Source organism: Silurus meridionalis, chromosome 5, assembly GCF_014805685.1.
Source record: "Silurus meridionalis isolate SWU-2019-XX chromosome 5, ASM1480568v1, whole genome shotgun sequence".
In the NCBI taxonomy this organism is placed as follows: Eukaryota; Metazoa; Chordata; class Actinopteri; order Siluriformes; family Siluridae; genus Silurus; species Silurus meridionalis.
The window spans coordinates 25,810,313-25,825,883 of NC_060888.1; the positions used below are offsets into that span (position 1 = coordinate 25,810,313).

Genomic DNA, 15,571 nt, shown 5'->3' on the forward strand with positions numbered 1-15,571 from the left:
GACCTGATAAGTGTATTTCAGTATCACATGACCGTCGTAGAATCAAGTGCTTGTCTCCTGGGATATCTCTGAAGCCCCAGGGTGGGCTGGCCTGGAAGATCGGGTTCCTGCACCTGAATCTGATAGCAGGAAGATGAGTCAGGTTAGAGGGTAAGGCATGAGATAGGATTCTCAGTGTGTTGGAGTGATCGGAGTTCAGACTCGAAACCCTCATTCAGTTCTTCAAAGCATTTTTGTTATTCAACTGTTGAATTTATTTGAACTATAACATAAATTCAACTATAACAAAATTAATATGCATTTATTTATCATTTTCTTGGCGAATTCAACTGAATTAGGCTTGTTGTTTGATCGACTTTGATTTGATGTACTGTGTGCTGTGGTTGGCTGATCAATGCCGTGATGGTGGTTGACCAAGTGTTTGGGTGGATATGACAAACTGATGGTACTCAAGATATCCATCAAGATATTTAGGTTTGTTTATAGACTGCTACCTATTTTTTTTTAAATATCCTTGTAATGTCTTGAGAAAAACGATCAATTACTCAAAACTGAAAAGTGTGCACTAAAAGTATAAACTGAGAAGTATTTAACAGTATTAAAGATTAGTACAAAATATTCTCATAAAATCGACTCCTCGGTTAGAATAATTTAGCCCTGCGAAATTATTGCTCAGAAATGTGCCAAATTTATAACATATTTATAACGTATTTCCAATCATCATATTTCCCAGCCCTTGCTGACCACCCGCTCCACAAGCATCTAGTTACTGTTTCTGCAGCCAGTAAGTCATGAGGTGTTTGAGTTGTGCCAGATGGTTTGGGGGTTATTAGGCAACAGCTACAAATTATCAGGGGACTCTAACCCGAATACCACTCTGCAGCTTGCCAACATGTAAATAAATCTTGCTTTAAATGCAGAAATGTAGTCTAAAGTCAGTCATTTCCTAATGACTACAGAATGAATGCTGTCCAGAGCAAATGTTTGGTTCTGGAGACATCAGTGATTTGGTTCTGTGTTTGCTAAAGCTTTAAGAACCTTAAATATCCACCGAACCATATATCTTTATATATATACCGATCAGGCATAACTTTATGACCACCTTCCTAATATTGTGTTTGTCCCCCTAATATTATCCCACCCACTAACAGATGCCATGATAAAGAGATAATCATGTTATTCCCTTCAATGGTCATAATGTTATGCCTGATCGGTGTATGGTTATACACCGTATATATATATATATATATATATATATATATATATATATATATATATATATATATATATATATATATATATATATCAATTACATTGCATTGTGACTGTTTCATTCAACGAAAACCATTTAAAAACACAGTCGCAGTGTGGACTGCGGACATGGCGGCTTTTGAAAACTATGGCGTATTTCTTTGTCGTCGGGTTGCAAAAATTCTATAAAAAAAAAAATATTCGGTTTCGCTCATGCGCCATTTGGGGATGTACGCATTTTCAAACGTTTGTGTGGATAAGCAGAGTTTTGGGAAACGATTATAAAATGAAAGAGTGGACGCTGAGTGTATTTAGAGGAAAACACAGTTTCCAGATTTATCTGGTTAAGTGTAGACGTAGCCTACGTCTCTGGAGGTGGTAGCATGATATTTTCCCTTCACTTGAACTAGGAGACCTGAACCTGTTAAAGCATGATGGTTTCCTGAAAACGTGCTTTACTGTCAACACCCCGATAATTGGAGGTTCGGAACTCGCGACTCGGAAAATCCGCGGGTTCTCATTCGGAACCTAACTAACAGCAAGTTGCGGATTGTCTTAAAATGTTTGGGACTGAATGTTCAGGAACGTCAGGAATAGCATTTCGATCTATGTTATTACTAACAAATTTCATAATTTTTTTAAAACACATTGTATTAAACTGATATAATATCTAGATGAATTCACTAAGGTACCATAGGGGCTGCGGGGGTGCATCAAAATTCTCTGGTTTTTGGAACTCGTTTTAGAACGTAACCCCTGTGAGTTCCAGGGGACCACTGTACATGATTTGAAGTGTCAGGTAAATTGGAATGATGACTGCACCCCAGGCCTCCTCACCCTACATCACAACATGATTTTACTTATACCCACAAACCTCCACCAGCACACTCCAAAATTTACTGGAACATCTTCCTGGAAGAGTGGAGGTTATTAAAACAGCAAACGGGGGCCAAATTTTTATTTAGATGTACAAAACGCACATACCAATCTTATAATCACATGTTCCCGATTTCTTTGTCCTGGATTTTTTAAATTTTTACAATTTTTGTGTAGTCAATTTGTGTCTTTTCGTTTTAGGGAAGGTCAGTTTTAAATGCAGATTTGTTATTTTGGACAGCCATGTGAATAAACAGAGGCTGATGTTGTTCCTATAGTCTTTTCCAAAATGACTGAAGCCAGACATTTTTGCGGCATTCAAGACAGCCGGAATCAGAACTAGCACAGTCCAAATGTTAGCATAAGAAGGGGTTTGGTTGTTTCATTCATTCCTGTCGAGCTTCACCACCACATGGAGGTTTCTGAGGTTTCCTAAGCATATGCCTTAACTGCTGCTTGTGGTTGTAATGTCATTTTGGAGCTATCCTGTCTCTTCTTCAGTCGAGATTCCTGATTCCGTTTTCTTTTTTTTTTTATGTTGTTTCTACACGCCTCCAATGTTAATAATACCTTAACTGAAAAGACTTGATTCTTTAGTGGATCAGATTACTAACCCTGACTCAATGTACACAAAGCCTTTTCTGTTTGGTGATTATGCTCCTCAGTGCCATAGGGGGTGGTGGTGATGGGGTGAGGTGGTGTGAGATGGGGTGTTGAATAGGGTCTTGAAATGTGGCATTTCGTGGTGTCAAAAGAAGTAGGAGAACCCTACCCCCCTTTCCCTTTCCTCAGGCTTAGACTCCTCAAAATCCACAACAACCACTCAAGATAAAAAAAAGAAGGTCTGTATCAACAGATTGCAGGAAAAAAAGGTGCTTTGTGCCCCAAATAGTATGAAAACTACACAAGACATTTCAAATGAAATATAGCACAAGGGCATGAGTTGACAAATAATTTCAAGTCGACCAACATGCTGAGACTGAGAGGTAAGTCTCAGATATCACTTCTACTCCTTGAAGTCTTTGCTTTTGATTCGACTCATGCAGAACTTGCGAATTCGATTTAGGTGTCAGACTATGATTTCTGCTGTAGGCTGTGGTTCGTCTGATCGGATTAATTCATTTATACAGAGATGCATGTACACAGAGATTTTGCAGATTTCTTTCAAATCTTTACCATCAAAGGCAGATGAGGAAACATGAAACTACTCATTGACTGATCTTTTGTCAGAGTTCTCTTAGACTGCAGGTCAGAGGGGGGAATGACCTTGAAACGCAGCATGTGGTGAGAAGGAAAGCAGCAACAGGAAAGCCATTATGAGTGGGGGTTTAGGAGTCTACGAATTGGGGCAGCAAAAACCGAGTTCCCTGATGAGCTCTTTTCAGGTTTGCACAAGTGTGTTAAAGAGCAGTGTTGGCATTGAGGCAAACTCCCCACCAGTTCTTGCCTTGAGAGCTCTGAAGATCATTGAGCTTTGAGTTTGCCTTGGTGGATGAGAACATTAACACCGCTTACAGGAGTTTCATGATCTCACAGACTTCTTGTTTTTCTGACTTCAGTCTACATCAGTGATCATCTCAGACACTGTTAAAGAGCCATACAAATTAGCCAAGTCTCTGTTAAAAAATAAAAAATAAAGAGTCTTAACGAAGATTGCTCACGTTCTGTCTGCTGATTAGAGCAGATGGGGATGCATTACTGGAGGAATTTCACACCAAATATGAATATAGCACCTGGCTGTTTTTTTTTTTTCGGTCCCTCCTGGAAGGCGATGACTGCTCAGTGTTCTCTCACATCCCTCAATCTCAGATGGTGCAGTAGAGACTTGGAGGACACTGACAGACCACATTGCCCTCGCTGAACCCGAGCGCATTGAGGACTTGTGCAGATTGAAGAGCTTTTATGTCCCAGGAGCAGTCACAGTTCCCCAAAAGACAGAGCCTGGAGAGAATCTGGTCAGTTTGTGGTTTCGCAAATATAAACCCGAATTTCATTATTTAATTTATTTTTCCATGTAGAATGTGATAAAACAATGACATTTATTTATAAAAAAAAAAAATAGATAAAAATTCACTTAGGTTTTGAAGGATTTCTCACTTAGGTTTGGGATGTTGGGAGAGCTTTGAGCTGATTGTAGACATGTCTTGACATCAATCTGCAAGGTCATCTTCCCTTCTGATATGTTATGCCCTGGAGGCTTGTCAGAAGAAGTGCTTGGTTATGTGTTTCCCTCAGCAGCTCATTAGACTCAATGGTGTTTGTGAGCGGTTGGAAAATGACACCATGCTGTAGTTAAAGGACAGGGAAGCTTTGTATAGTTATATGCACTGTTATAAATGTGCCACCAAATGTCATCATGGTGGTTTTCTGATTTTAAACTTTCCAGTCAGTAACCCAACCTTGAACACTGAATTAAACATGGCTCTAACACTGAAACCAAAACCTCTCTGGCTCAGATTCAAGGGTCAGGAACTGATGTAGGTGAGGTGAGGAAGCCTGAGGTGCAGTCACCCTTCCAATTCATCCCTAAAATGTTTAATAGGGTTGAGGTCAGAGCTCGACAGCAGCTACTCAAGATGTTCCATTCCAAAACCATTTAAAGCAGATCTTCATGGCGCTGGTTTTTGTGCACAGGGGTATTGTCATGTTGGAACAGATTTGGGTCTCCTACTTCAGGAAATCTGTGTGTGTTTATGTGTGTGTGCATAGATTTTATCAGTCATCAGACACATCTCCATCATAAGTCGGCGACTAACTGCACACACACACACACACACACACACACACACACACACACACACACACACACACACATATATATATATATATATATATATATATATATATATATATATATATATATATATATATATATATCAAAACAGATTAATTTGTAGTACAGTACTGTATAAGCTATACTGTATATTTGTATGTGGTGGACGAACACCGATTCGTGAGTCAAAGGCGGAGCATACGCTGCTACGTTTGCTGATCGCACAAAGGTTTAAATATTTTTTACATTTTGTCATATAGTTCACTTTTTGTAAATCAGACAGAAAATTTCCATTTCTGTCACTCGACAGATGCCTTTATCCAGAGCAACTTATCTAATTTAGAAAGCAGAGCAGTTGTGGTTTAAAGACCTTCAGTCGTGGTTTAAGTGTGTTTCCGGTCAGCAGGCCGATGTCTCAATCACTGAGCTACCATTTATCATAGTTGTTTTTATTTAATTTAATTTGTTTTTGTTATTTTTTTACCACATGGTACAGTAGTATAGAAAGATCCCATTCATGCATATATAAATGAAAAAAATCATAAATGAAATACTTCCTGTTGTGTTCTGAATCTTCTCCTTGGCCCTCGACGTTTTCTCTCCATTCCCCAATTTTTCATTCTTTAGCGTCTTCTGTGTTTTACCTGTCCTGGGGTCTCATTTATAAACGTGGCATACACACAAAACATGGCTGAAAACGCACCTGTAATTAAACTTTGAGCCCTGCACGTTTCCATCCCCGTTTTTGTGCGCAACGCTTATCAATGAGACCCCAGAGTGGTCCAGTGGTGGTGCGTCAGTAATAATGGTCCATGGGGAAACACAGTGCTCTCTGTGTAGTTGAATGGACTAAACGAAGCATCGAGGCAAATCATTTGCCCTTATGCTTTTTTCTATTCGAATAACTCGAGTTACTTGAGGAATAATTTCAGCTCTAGAATAAATATAACCATGGTACATAAATCGAGTGTAAAAGGGAATATATAAAATAATATCACTGAGAAAAAATCATTCTCAGACCAAATCAGGATCAGTTTGTTCTGTGTGTGTTTATGAACTGTGACAGAAAAAAAAACAGACAGTACATGATATTGCTTTGTGCACAGCAGAAACTCAAGACTTGGCAAGCCCACAGGAAGTGCTAAGGACAATGGATGCTAATTAGAGGCAGTAGTGAGGAGGCTCTTGACATGGCCTATTCTAATCAGGCCCCAGGGAATGAGCTAATGATGGAGCGGAGAGAGATGGGGTTGGTTGATTTTGGGCAGAGGAGTGGATGTCCTGGCCCTGGCCTGTGGGTGAGGCTTGGGGGGGTAGAAAGCAACTGAGGAATGTGTGTCTCTCTTTCTTACTCTTTCTCTCTACCTCCATCAGTCACAAATGGGGAAAAAAGGAAGCAAATGAATCAATAAAACACGCCGCTTCAATTAAGAAAAAAAAACATTTGAGGCATATTTTGAGTTTTAAGTATAAATTAACATTACCATGTAGGAATGCATGATGTCATGTTTGTGATACACCACTGATCTCAGACCGACGGCTTCTCCGATAACAATATTCTCACAGTCGAGACTTGACAAGTTGAGCAATGAACCGCATTCCCAACATGCCACCAATACGCTATAATCTTCCTGCGCAAGAACTGTCATGCCAGCCAACGTCATATATTTACAGTGTGAGACAATTCCGTGAGTTAGATCACAAAATATGTCAAATATGTAAATGATTGTGGCCTTGGGGGGAGAATTATTTGTTTAATAAATTCTCCAGAAATTGTTCACCAACTATGTAGCCTACTCATATTTAAATATCAATGCCTTCTCTTGTCTATCAGATTCAGAATGCTGATGACCCCATGGATGCCCCAGAAGATTTGAGTTCCCCGAGAGCACTTACCGAAGCTCTTACTCACCTCGCACCTCCAACCTACAAATCAGAGTAGATCGCTCTTAACCTCCTCAGCGCCCCCTGTCCACGGGAAGTATGCCTGGATGGAGATCCCAATATCATCTGGTGCTGCTCAACCTACTTTCCTGTGGCCTGGAGATCTGTGTGGCAGCTGGCATCACCTACGTACCACCACTCTTGCTGGAGGCGGGCATAGAGGAGAAGTACATGACCATGGTTCTAGGTATGGTTGCATTCTCATTGCTAAGGATTTGAAGGATAGAAACTTGTAGAACATTTTGAACATGCACAATATTTAGACCTTGTTAATGTGACCTCTGTGGCAGATGCCGATATTTAGAATTCAGGGCCAATATGTGGCACAGATTTTTTTGGCCCCTCTTTTTTCCCCCTTTATTTTAATTGTATCTAGCAGTTAATTAATAAGAAGTGATACAGAAAATTGCTTAAGTGAACATTTATTGAACAACACAAGCTCCTGCAATCAGTGTACTTGATTTGGTACCCGTGCCTACCTGTAGCCTAAACTACACCTGGTTGAAGACTCGCTCATTATCTCGCTAACAGTTGTTAACTGTTATTCTCATTTTTTTTTCACCAAAAGCAGCATCATATTTAACCAATAAAATATATAAGGTTAGATTAAGAACAAAAAATAAGTTAAGATAACTTAAAGTCCGGAACCCACCAAGCTGATGGTTGGGCGGTTTTTTTAGATGTTTTCTGAGAACTCTGATTGGCTGTTCAGCTTAGCGAATGAGCACACGAGAAAAAAACTGAACTGACGAAAGCAAACGACGATGGAGTGAATTGGGAACACGCAGACACTTATCGTTATCACTTAGACAGTTATCGTTCTTTGTCTTTGCAAATTAGCAGGTATGATTAAAGAAAACTACACGTAATCCGTTAGTAATGATAGCGGCAAGTGGAAAAGCTGCTAGCTTTAAATATTTACAGTTCGATCTCCTCCAGTTTCCTGTTTGGATGCCAAAACTGCCACCTGCTGGTATGGGAGAGTTGTGTTCTCTCACAAGCGCAATATGTACATGCACGGTTTGGTGTGTCACATACGCCTGCCTATTAATCGGCCCAAACAGCCAATGCCGATTAATTGAAAATGCCAGAAATTGGCACGAATAATCGACCGGGCGATCTCTAATAGTTTCCCCCCTGCTAATTTTGAAGAAACGGGTTCAAGTCCCCAGGTGGTGTTGAATGGCCCGCACACCAGAGACTATTGAGTCTGGGATACAGGCCAAACGTTTGTTGTGCACTGCTCCATTATAACTAATGGCAAGGGGTTTAAATGAGCTGACAACAATCACTGACGCCCCCCAGTGTCACCAAAATCCTAGTTCCAAAATGTCCTGTTTCGTTGAAGTTTGACCGCTCTCTGATCCTCCTTACACGCGAGTTTCTTGCAGAAACACATTATCTCACTTCTGCACACACCCTACTTGCCAGATTTGGCTCCTGCTGAGTTCGTCCTCTTCTTGAAGATGAAGATCAGCCCAACGTTTGTTGTTTTGACACCGCTGCGGAAATCTAGCGCAAATCACAGAAGGTACTTGACACGAGAAAAGAAGACTTCCAGGACGTATTCCAGAAGTGGCAGGAGCGCTGTGTTACTGTGCAAGGGGACTGTTTTGAAGGTGATTGTGTGTAAACGTTTATATTAATATAGTACTTTCTTGTAATTAGAGATCCAATTCAGCTAGATGAGACCCTTAGAAGCCAATCCAGACTTATTTGTAGACGACCATGAGGCCAGATTTGAACATGGCAACCATTATCAGCCTGGAAATACCTCCCAGATGCTTCCATAGACATCACATCCTTCTTCAAAGTGAGGTCGGTTTCTAAACTATGATAAGGGGTTTCAGGATGAACATGAGCTTCGTCGCTGCCCATTCTCAGTTACAGTGATTTAAGCTAAACCTTCACGTGAATATGTTTCAGGACTTGGTACATCCTTCATCCAAGCTTAATGGTGCAATATGATAGACAGATTAATTATTTTGCACTTTTATTGAACATGCATTTAAAGCATTTTGTCCAAGCTCTTATTCAGATCAGCTTACATTTAGCTCATTCATACAACAAACCAGGTATGGGGTTAAGGGCCATGCTCAGGAGCTCAGGAGTGGCAAAGTGGTGTGGCTGGGATTTGAACTTATAATATTCAAAGCCAAAGTTCAAGGCCTTAACCTTAAATCAACCTGTGTTGCTTTTCATCAGTTGGCAAAAATATATGAAAATTGTGCAATGAATATATGGAATTTCTAGCATTTATATGGCTGATAAAGTGTGGTCTGTGTTGTTAGGGTGATACAAGGTACAAGTGTGACCCTGGCTTTGTGCTATTATTGTGTCTCGATTCCAGTCTTGCTGTGGTTGTTTGTTCTAGGTATACAGTAGTAGTAAGGTTCTGAAAACACAGCTCTTTTTCTTCCTGTGAGTGAGATTGATGGTGTTCCTTCATTTCCAGTTCCTCAGGATAGTTTTCTTGGCGATGGCTCTATTAATTTCTGATGTGTCTCCAGGCAGGAGGGATAATTAAATAGCGACTTGTAGCCAAGAAATTTTAATGGCTCTACACTACCATATGCCATGCTTCAAACTCTCTGGAGGATTTTGTGTGCACAATTCAGTCCAGCCCATTTTGAACATTCATTTGCTTTGTATAGTGTGTACAAGAGATCACTTAGCAAGATACTGTAGCTCAAGAACGAGTAGTTGAATATTTGTAGGATTTATATGTAATCAGTAGCTCAACCAGAAGATCAGAAATATTATATTCTAACCAAAATATCTGAGATTTACTAAAAGAACTAGAAGTAGAAGATCAGGGCTTGTTGGCAGTAAAGGCCTCAACATAGACGCCAATGACTTCTATTGACCTGTTTTCTCTTCTCAAAGGAGTTTATAGGATCAGTTTTGTATTGTATTGTACATATTTTAGAGTAAAATCAAATCTCATTCAGTTAAGATCAAATGTGCACTATATGGACAAAAGCATTGGGACTCCTGACATTCCCTGCCATATGTGGTTCTTTCCAAAATTGTTATTGCAATGCCAAAGGCACACGATTGTTCAGGGCGTCTTTGGATGCTGTAGCATGAAATTTTCCCTTCACTTAAACTAGGAGACCCAAACTTGTTCCAGTATGACAATACCCCTGTGCACAAAGCCAGCTTCCTGAAGATCTGATTTACATGGGTTGGAGTGGATCTCCTGCTGTAGAGCTATAGATCCTATTAAACACCTTTGGGATGAATTGGAACATTTCACCCCAGGCCTCCTCACCTCACATACATCAGTACCTGACTTTACTAGCGCACTTCACTTGCATTGTGGAATGCGATGTTTAAAAAGCCCATACTATTCGTATGTCTGCAAACATTTAGTAATATAGTGTATTTTAACAACATGGCTAACAAAAAAATGAAAGAAACGCACAGGAAAACAATCTCAGTGTATGTTGGTGGATAACAAAAATGTTTTCCAGATGTGCACCAAACAACTGGTCTAGTGTGAGCACTACTTACTCAACCCAAGACGCTGCAGTCCTGCCTTCGTGTTTTCTATTGCATAGAACATGGGTTTATGAATTAAAGGATAGCATTTCACCATTTCACCATTTCACTTTCATGTCCTGCATCCTGTTTTTCTTGAAAAAACAAAACAAATCAAAGCTTAGTCTTCAGGTGTCTTTCATGCTGATTAAACCGTAGATGTTCTAATAGGATTTTCGAGCACATCTGAGTTCCAGAAGCTGGTCATAACCGAAGCCGTGAAACTATGATAAGGCTACACTATTCCAGATAAATGGCTTTTTCATTTAAAAAAACATCCACACTTTTCTTTTTCAGTCGTTTTTTAAAGGATCTCCGCACATGGTTTATTTTGCGGCGACGACTAGAACGATGAGACTAAGATCGTTCTCAAACGTTTTCAGATTGATCAACTTTTTAAAAAGTTTTTTCGTCAACGCCGTCTCGGTGTGGACGCAAGGCCAAAACGGAGAGAAAAATGTGCGTTTTAAAAAAAAAGTGTTAATGCAGTCATGGCCTAAGATGCAAGTCTGCTGCCTTCTTCTACCCAAGCAGATGATTTTCTTTTGTGTGTTTTTGACAATCAGGAAAGACAAAGGATCAATGTTCACAATTGTGCCTGGCCTTGAACCCACACAGATCACTTGTAGAGGAGTGGAGAAGAGATATATGGTGAGAAAATGTACACTATTGCACCACTTTCCCCTGTCAACAGCTGCAGAGCACGAGAGAAAGAGCCTTTTGTATGCAATCTCATCCATCCTGGCAGGCGTTGCGTATTTGCTAAACTCACAATGGTAAAAGAATTCGAAACGCTCCAGAACAAACACAGCGTCTATAGTGGAACTGAATAAACACTATATAAAAGTTAACAAAATATTGAAGATGGGTCTTCATCAAACTCTGATATATCAAGCTCCATTTTTGCTATTGCTCAGAAGTTTGAAGGTGGCTTTTTTTTTTAAGTCCTCTTTGTGATTGCTGTTCTGTTCTCCTACAATGGTGTGTCAGTGTCTCACAGCTGGTGTCTTTCTGCCCAAAAATAATGGCTCCTGCCCCCCCTGTGGGGCTTTGTGTGAGCATCTCCCTAATACTCCTCAGCATTTGTGTGTCAGAAGCACCGCCGCATTGTTTCATAGTGCGCGTGTGCGCGCAAGTTTATACTTGTGTGTCTCATTAAAAGGGTCCGTACGTCACTTTTGTGAGAAATGTGAGCACCCCATTGAGATTCATTGAGATTTAAATGCCAGCTAAATTGCATGTAAGGGTTCAGTCGAAGAAGGTTGTTTTTCCAAACTCAACAACCTTAAATGACTCTTGCTAACTTTGACAGTCACTTAAATCGTAAGTTAGCATTGTTAGCCATTATAGCTAACTTTCACCAAAACTTTGGGACCATAGGAAGAGAAGATCGCTAAAAGATGTACAATGAATGAGACCAAAAATTCCCATAGCCCTTTTGACTCTCTGAACGACGTTGAAACTGAAGCCAGATGCATGCTGCCTCGCAGACGGATCTGCTTTGATAAAGTTCTTTAAGGCCAGACAGTTCCCTCGGCTATCCGTTTCCTCGGCTTCCATAGTGACACCCGACTGCAGGAATAACATGCTTTGTCAGGTTCTGCTTCAACACCTTCAAATCAGACGTGAATTATTGTGTTGTTTTCGGTGTGTTATTCCAAACCTATTATATGTACATTACGAAACTTCAAACAGAGGGTCTGCTTTTTGTTCTGTTCCCTTTTTCTTTTTTGATTGGGCCAAGATTATTTGTTATCAGATAGCATCAATCAACTGTCCACCCATTTGGGTGACTCGAGTGTCATTTTTTTTTACAGAGCAACATCAGAAACTAAATCCATTTCAGATTTTGAAAATAATAACGACTGCTATCTGTACCTTTGACTCATCTCTGAGCCGGCAATGCACCACATCATACGGTATTTCCACAGTGAACTTAATATCTTCCTGAACATCTCCTCAACTCATTATCCGCTTCTGCTGCGGCTAGAAATAGCCCGTGAGAATTTGGATGGAAATCAAATGAAAATTTAGGCCCAGCAAACTGGTCTTAGTCATCTTCCTTAATTAGAAAGGAAGTAGAAACGGGAGGTTTGGGGGAGAAGAGCTGATATTCAGTCATTACATTCGCATTAGTTCATTATCGTTGCATTAATGCTGATGCTGTAATATGCTGAGTCTGTAATTTACATTGTTATGGAACAGCTTGTTCACGTTTTTGCGTTTCCAAATTTAGATATAGTTCATCCTGCAGGCACTGATCCTTTCTGGGGGCCTTGCTTTTGTCTTTTCCAGAAGCAGAATCTCTTTTTAATCCCATCCTAAACTACTTTTTTTTCCCCAGAATCTTTTACATACAATGTGAAAGATGGCTTTCTATATGGAGGGGCAGTGTGTGTGTGTGTGTGTGTGTGTGTGTGTGTGTGTGTGTGTGTGTATATATATATATATATATATATATATATATATATATATATATATATATATATATATATATATATATACAGTATACACACACACACACACTGCCCCTCCATAAACAAAGTCACCACCTGGATTTAACTAAGCAAATACAGTAGGTAAAGGCCTCCCATTGGATAATTACTGCATGGATGATTATGTTTCAGCTGGCAACAAGGTATTTAACCCAAACTGATGCAGTGAGTAGCTTCTCATTTCTTAAACAACTATGTCGGAAGACACATACTGTGGTCATTGAAAAGATGTTATGATGTTATGCTATGATCTGGGGTCGCTGCAGTTGTTCAGGTCTCGGTTCAGCAGCGTTATGTGCCTAAAGAATGAGGTCACCTGACTACCTTAATATACTGAATGACCATCAATGGATTTTTTTTATCCCCAATGGCACGAGCATATTCCAAGATGACAATACCAGGATTCATCAGGCTCAAATTGTGAAAGTGGTTCAGGGAGCGTGAGACGTCATTTGCACACATGGATTGGCCACCACAGAGTCCAGACCTAAACCCTATTGAGAATCTTTGGGATGTGCTGGAGAAGACTTTGAGCAGCGGTCCAAATCACCTATCATCAATACAAGATCTTGGTAAAAAATTACTGCAACTCTGGACGGAAAAATAAATGTTGTGACATTGCAGAAGCTTATCGTAAAGATGCCACTGCGAATGCGTGCCGTAATCAAAACTAAAGGTGGTCCAACAATATACTAGTGTGTAACTTTTTTGCAGGGGCAGAGTGTATATATATTGATAGGTATGGATATGACAAATAAAATATGTGTCAATTCTTGTTTCTGCAGGTATTGGTCCAGTTCTGGGCCTAGTCTTCATCCCTCTCATCGGTTCAGCCAGTGACCATTGTAGCAGTAGCTATGGACGCCGGCGACCTTTCATCTGGCTGCTGTCTCTGGGTGTGCTCATTGCCATGCTCATCATCCCTAATGCCGACGTTTTGGCTGCCTACCTCAGCTGGGGTGGCAGCGCCCATCCTAACCAACCCCTTCAGGTGGGCCTGCTCATTTTGGGTGTGGTGCTGCTAGACTTCTGTGGGCAGGTGTGCTTTACGCCGCTGGAAGCGCTTCTGTCAGACCTGTACAGTGGGCATGAGGAGTGCACCCGTGCCTTCGCAACCTTCTCCTTCATGACAAGTCTGGGCTCGTGCATGGGATACCTCCTTTCCCTGCTCGACTGGAGCTCTGGTCCACTTGCTTATTACCTGGGTGGCCAAGCCAAGGGACTCTTCACTTTTCTTATCCTTATCTTTGTTATCTGCGTGCTGGTCACCATGAAGGCATCAGAGGAAAAAGAGGAGTCCGATACCTGGACTGGATGCCTCTCCTTGTGCTACGTGTCCCGGAGACGGTTTAAGATCTGCCTCCCAAGGGCAAGTTATCTAATATGTGTGCTCAGAAGCTGCTGCTCGGTTACCCCGGCGATCTTCAGAAGCTACTGCCATGTGCCCTATGTCATGAGGCGTCTCTGCGCTGCTCAGCTAAGCAGCTGGATGGCCATTGTGAGCTTCATGCTTTTCTACACAGACTTTGTCGGAGAGGGACTTTACCAAGGTGTGCCCAGTGCTGCACCAGGCACAGTGCCCAGAAAGCAATATGATGAAGGTGAGACAGTGCTTCTTTTTTGTTGATCAATTTGTATACATGAATGAGAATTACATTTACAGCATTTAGCAGACGCCCTCATCCAGAGCGACAATTATCTCAGTTATACAACTCCTTCTACTTCTTCTTCTTCTTTTTCTTCTTCTTCTTCTTTCGACTTTTCCCATTAGGGGTCCCTCCTCTGCACATGTCCAAACCATCTCAATCGTGCCTTTCTTACTTTGTCTCGAAAACGTCCTACCTGCGATGTCCCTCTAATAAACTCTAATCCTGTCCGTCCTAATCACTCCCAATGAAAATCTCAACATCTTCAGCTCTGCCACCTCTTAGAGCAGCAGAGTCTCTCAGAAGTAAAAATGGAAAGAGTTTCATCAATCTGTGAAAAACTGTGTCTGCAAATTGTGGAACAATTTCAGAATAATGTTCCTCAAAATAAAATTGCAAAACAGTTCAATATCTCATCATTTACAGAACATAATATCATCAAAAGTGTCAAAGAATCTGGAGAAATTTCTGTGCAAAAGGGACAAGGGCAAAAATCTGTATTGGAAGCCTGTGATTTGCAGGCACTCAGGCGGCACTGCATTTTAAAACAGAACACCTCCGGAAATCATTGTCTGTGAACACAGTTTGCAATGTCCTCCACAAACGACCTTTACAATTTGAAAATATTTTTCGCATCATGAAACGAAAAATACAACAATGGACACGCAGAACTGTTGAGCAGTTAGAATCCTGTATCAGACACATTTGGGAGAACATTTCTCTCTCAAAACTTCAGCAGCTGGTCTTCTCGGTTCCCAGATGTATATGGACAGAAGAGGTAATGCTACACAGTGGTAAACATGGCCCTGTCCCAACTTATTTGAGACGTGTTACAGCCATCAAATCCACAATGGATTAATTTTTATTCCTTAAAATGGTACATATTCTCAGTTTAAACATTTTTTTGTTTGTTTTATTGTGCTCAGTTGCCCAGCATTGTCATCTTGGTGGTGCAGGGACTAAATAACCCACCCAACAGAGCATCTGAATAACCCGCTGCTTTAGGAATTACGCATGTAACTGTTATTCTTGCTAATCACAGG

General features: G+C 40.7%; 1 protein-coding gene across 1 annotated transcript in view; it reads left to right on the plus strand.

Moving 5' to 3' along the window:
• LOC124385596 (solute carrier family 45 member 3) overlaps positions 1 to 15,571 on the plus strand; it is a 39,290-nt gene that overhangs the window by 14,655 nt on the left and 9,064 nt on the right. Inside the window, 2 exon segments of the mRNA XM_046848749.1 lie at positions 6,735 to 7,031; positions 13,668 to 14,483. Of these exon segments, the coding sequence (XP_046704705.1) occupies positions 6,884 to 7,031; positions 13,668 to 14,483 (964 nt within the window). The 5' untranslated portion in view covers positions 6,735 to 6,883.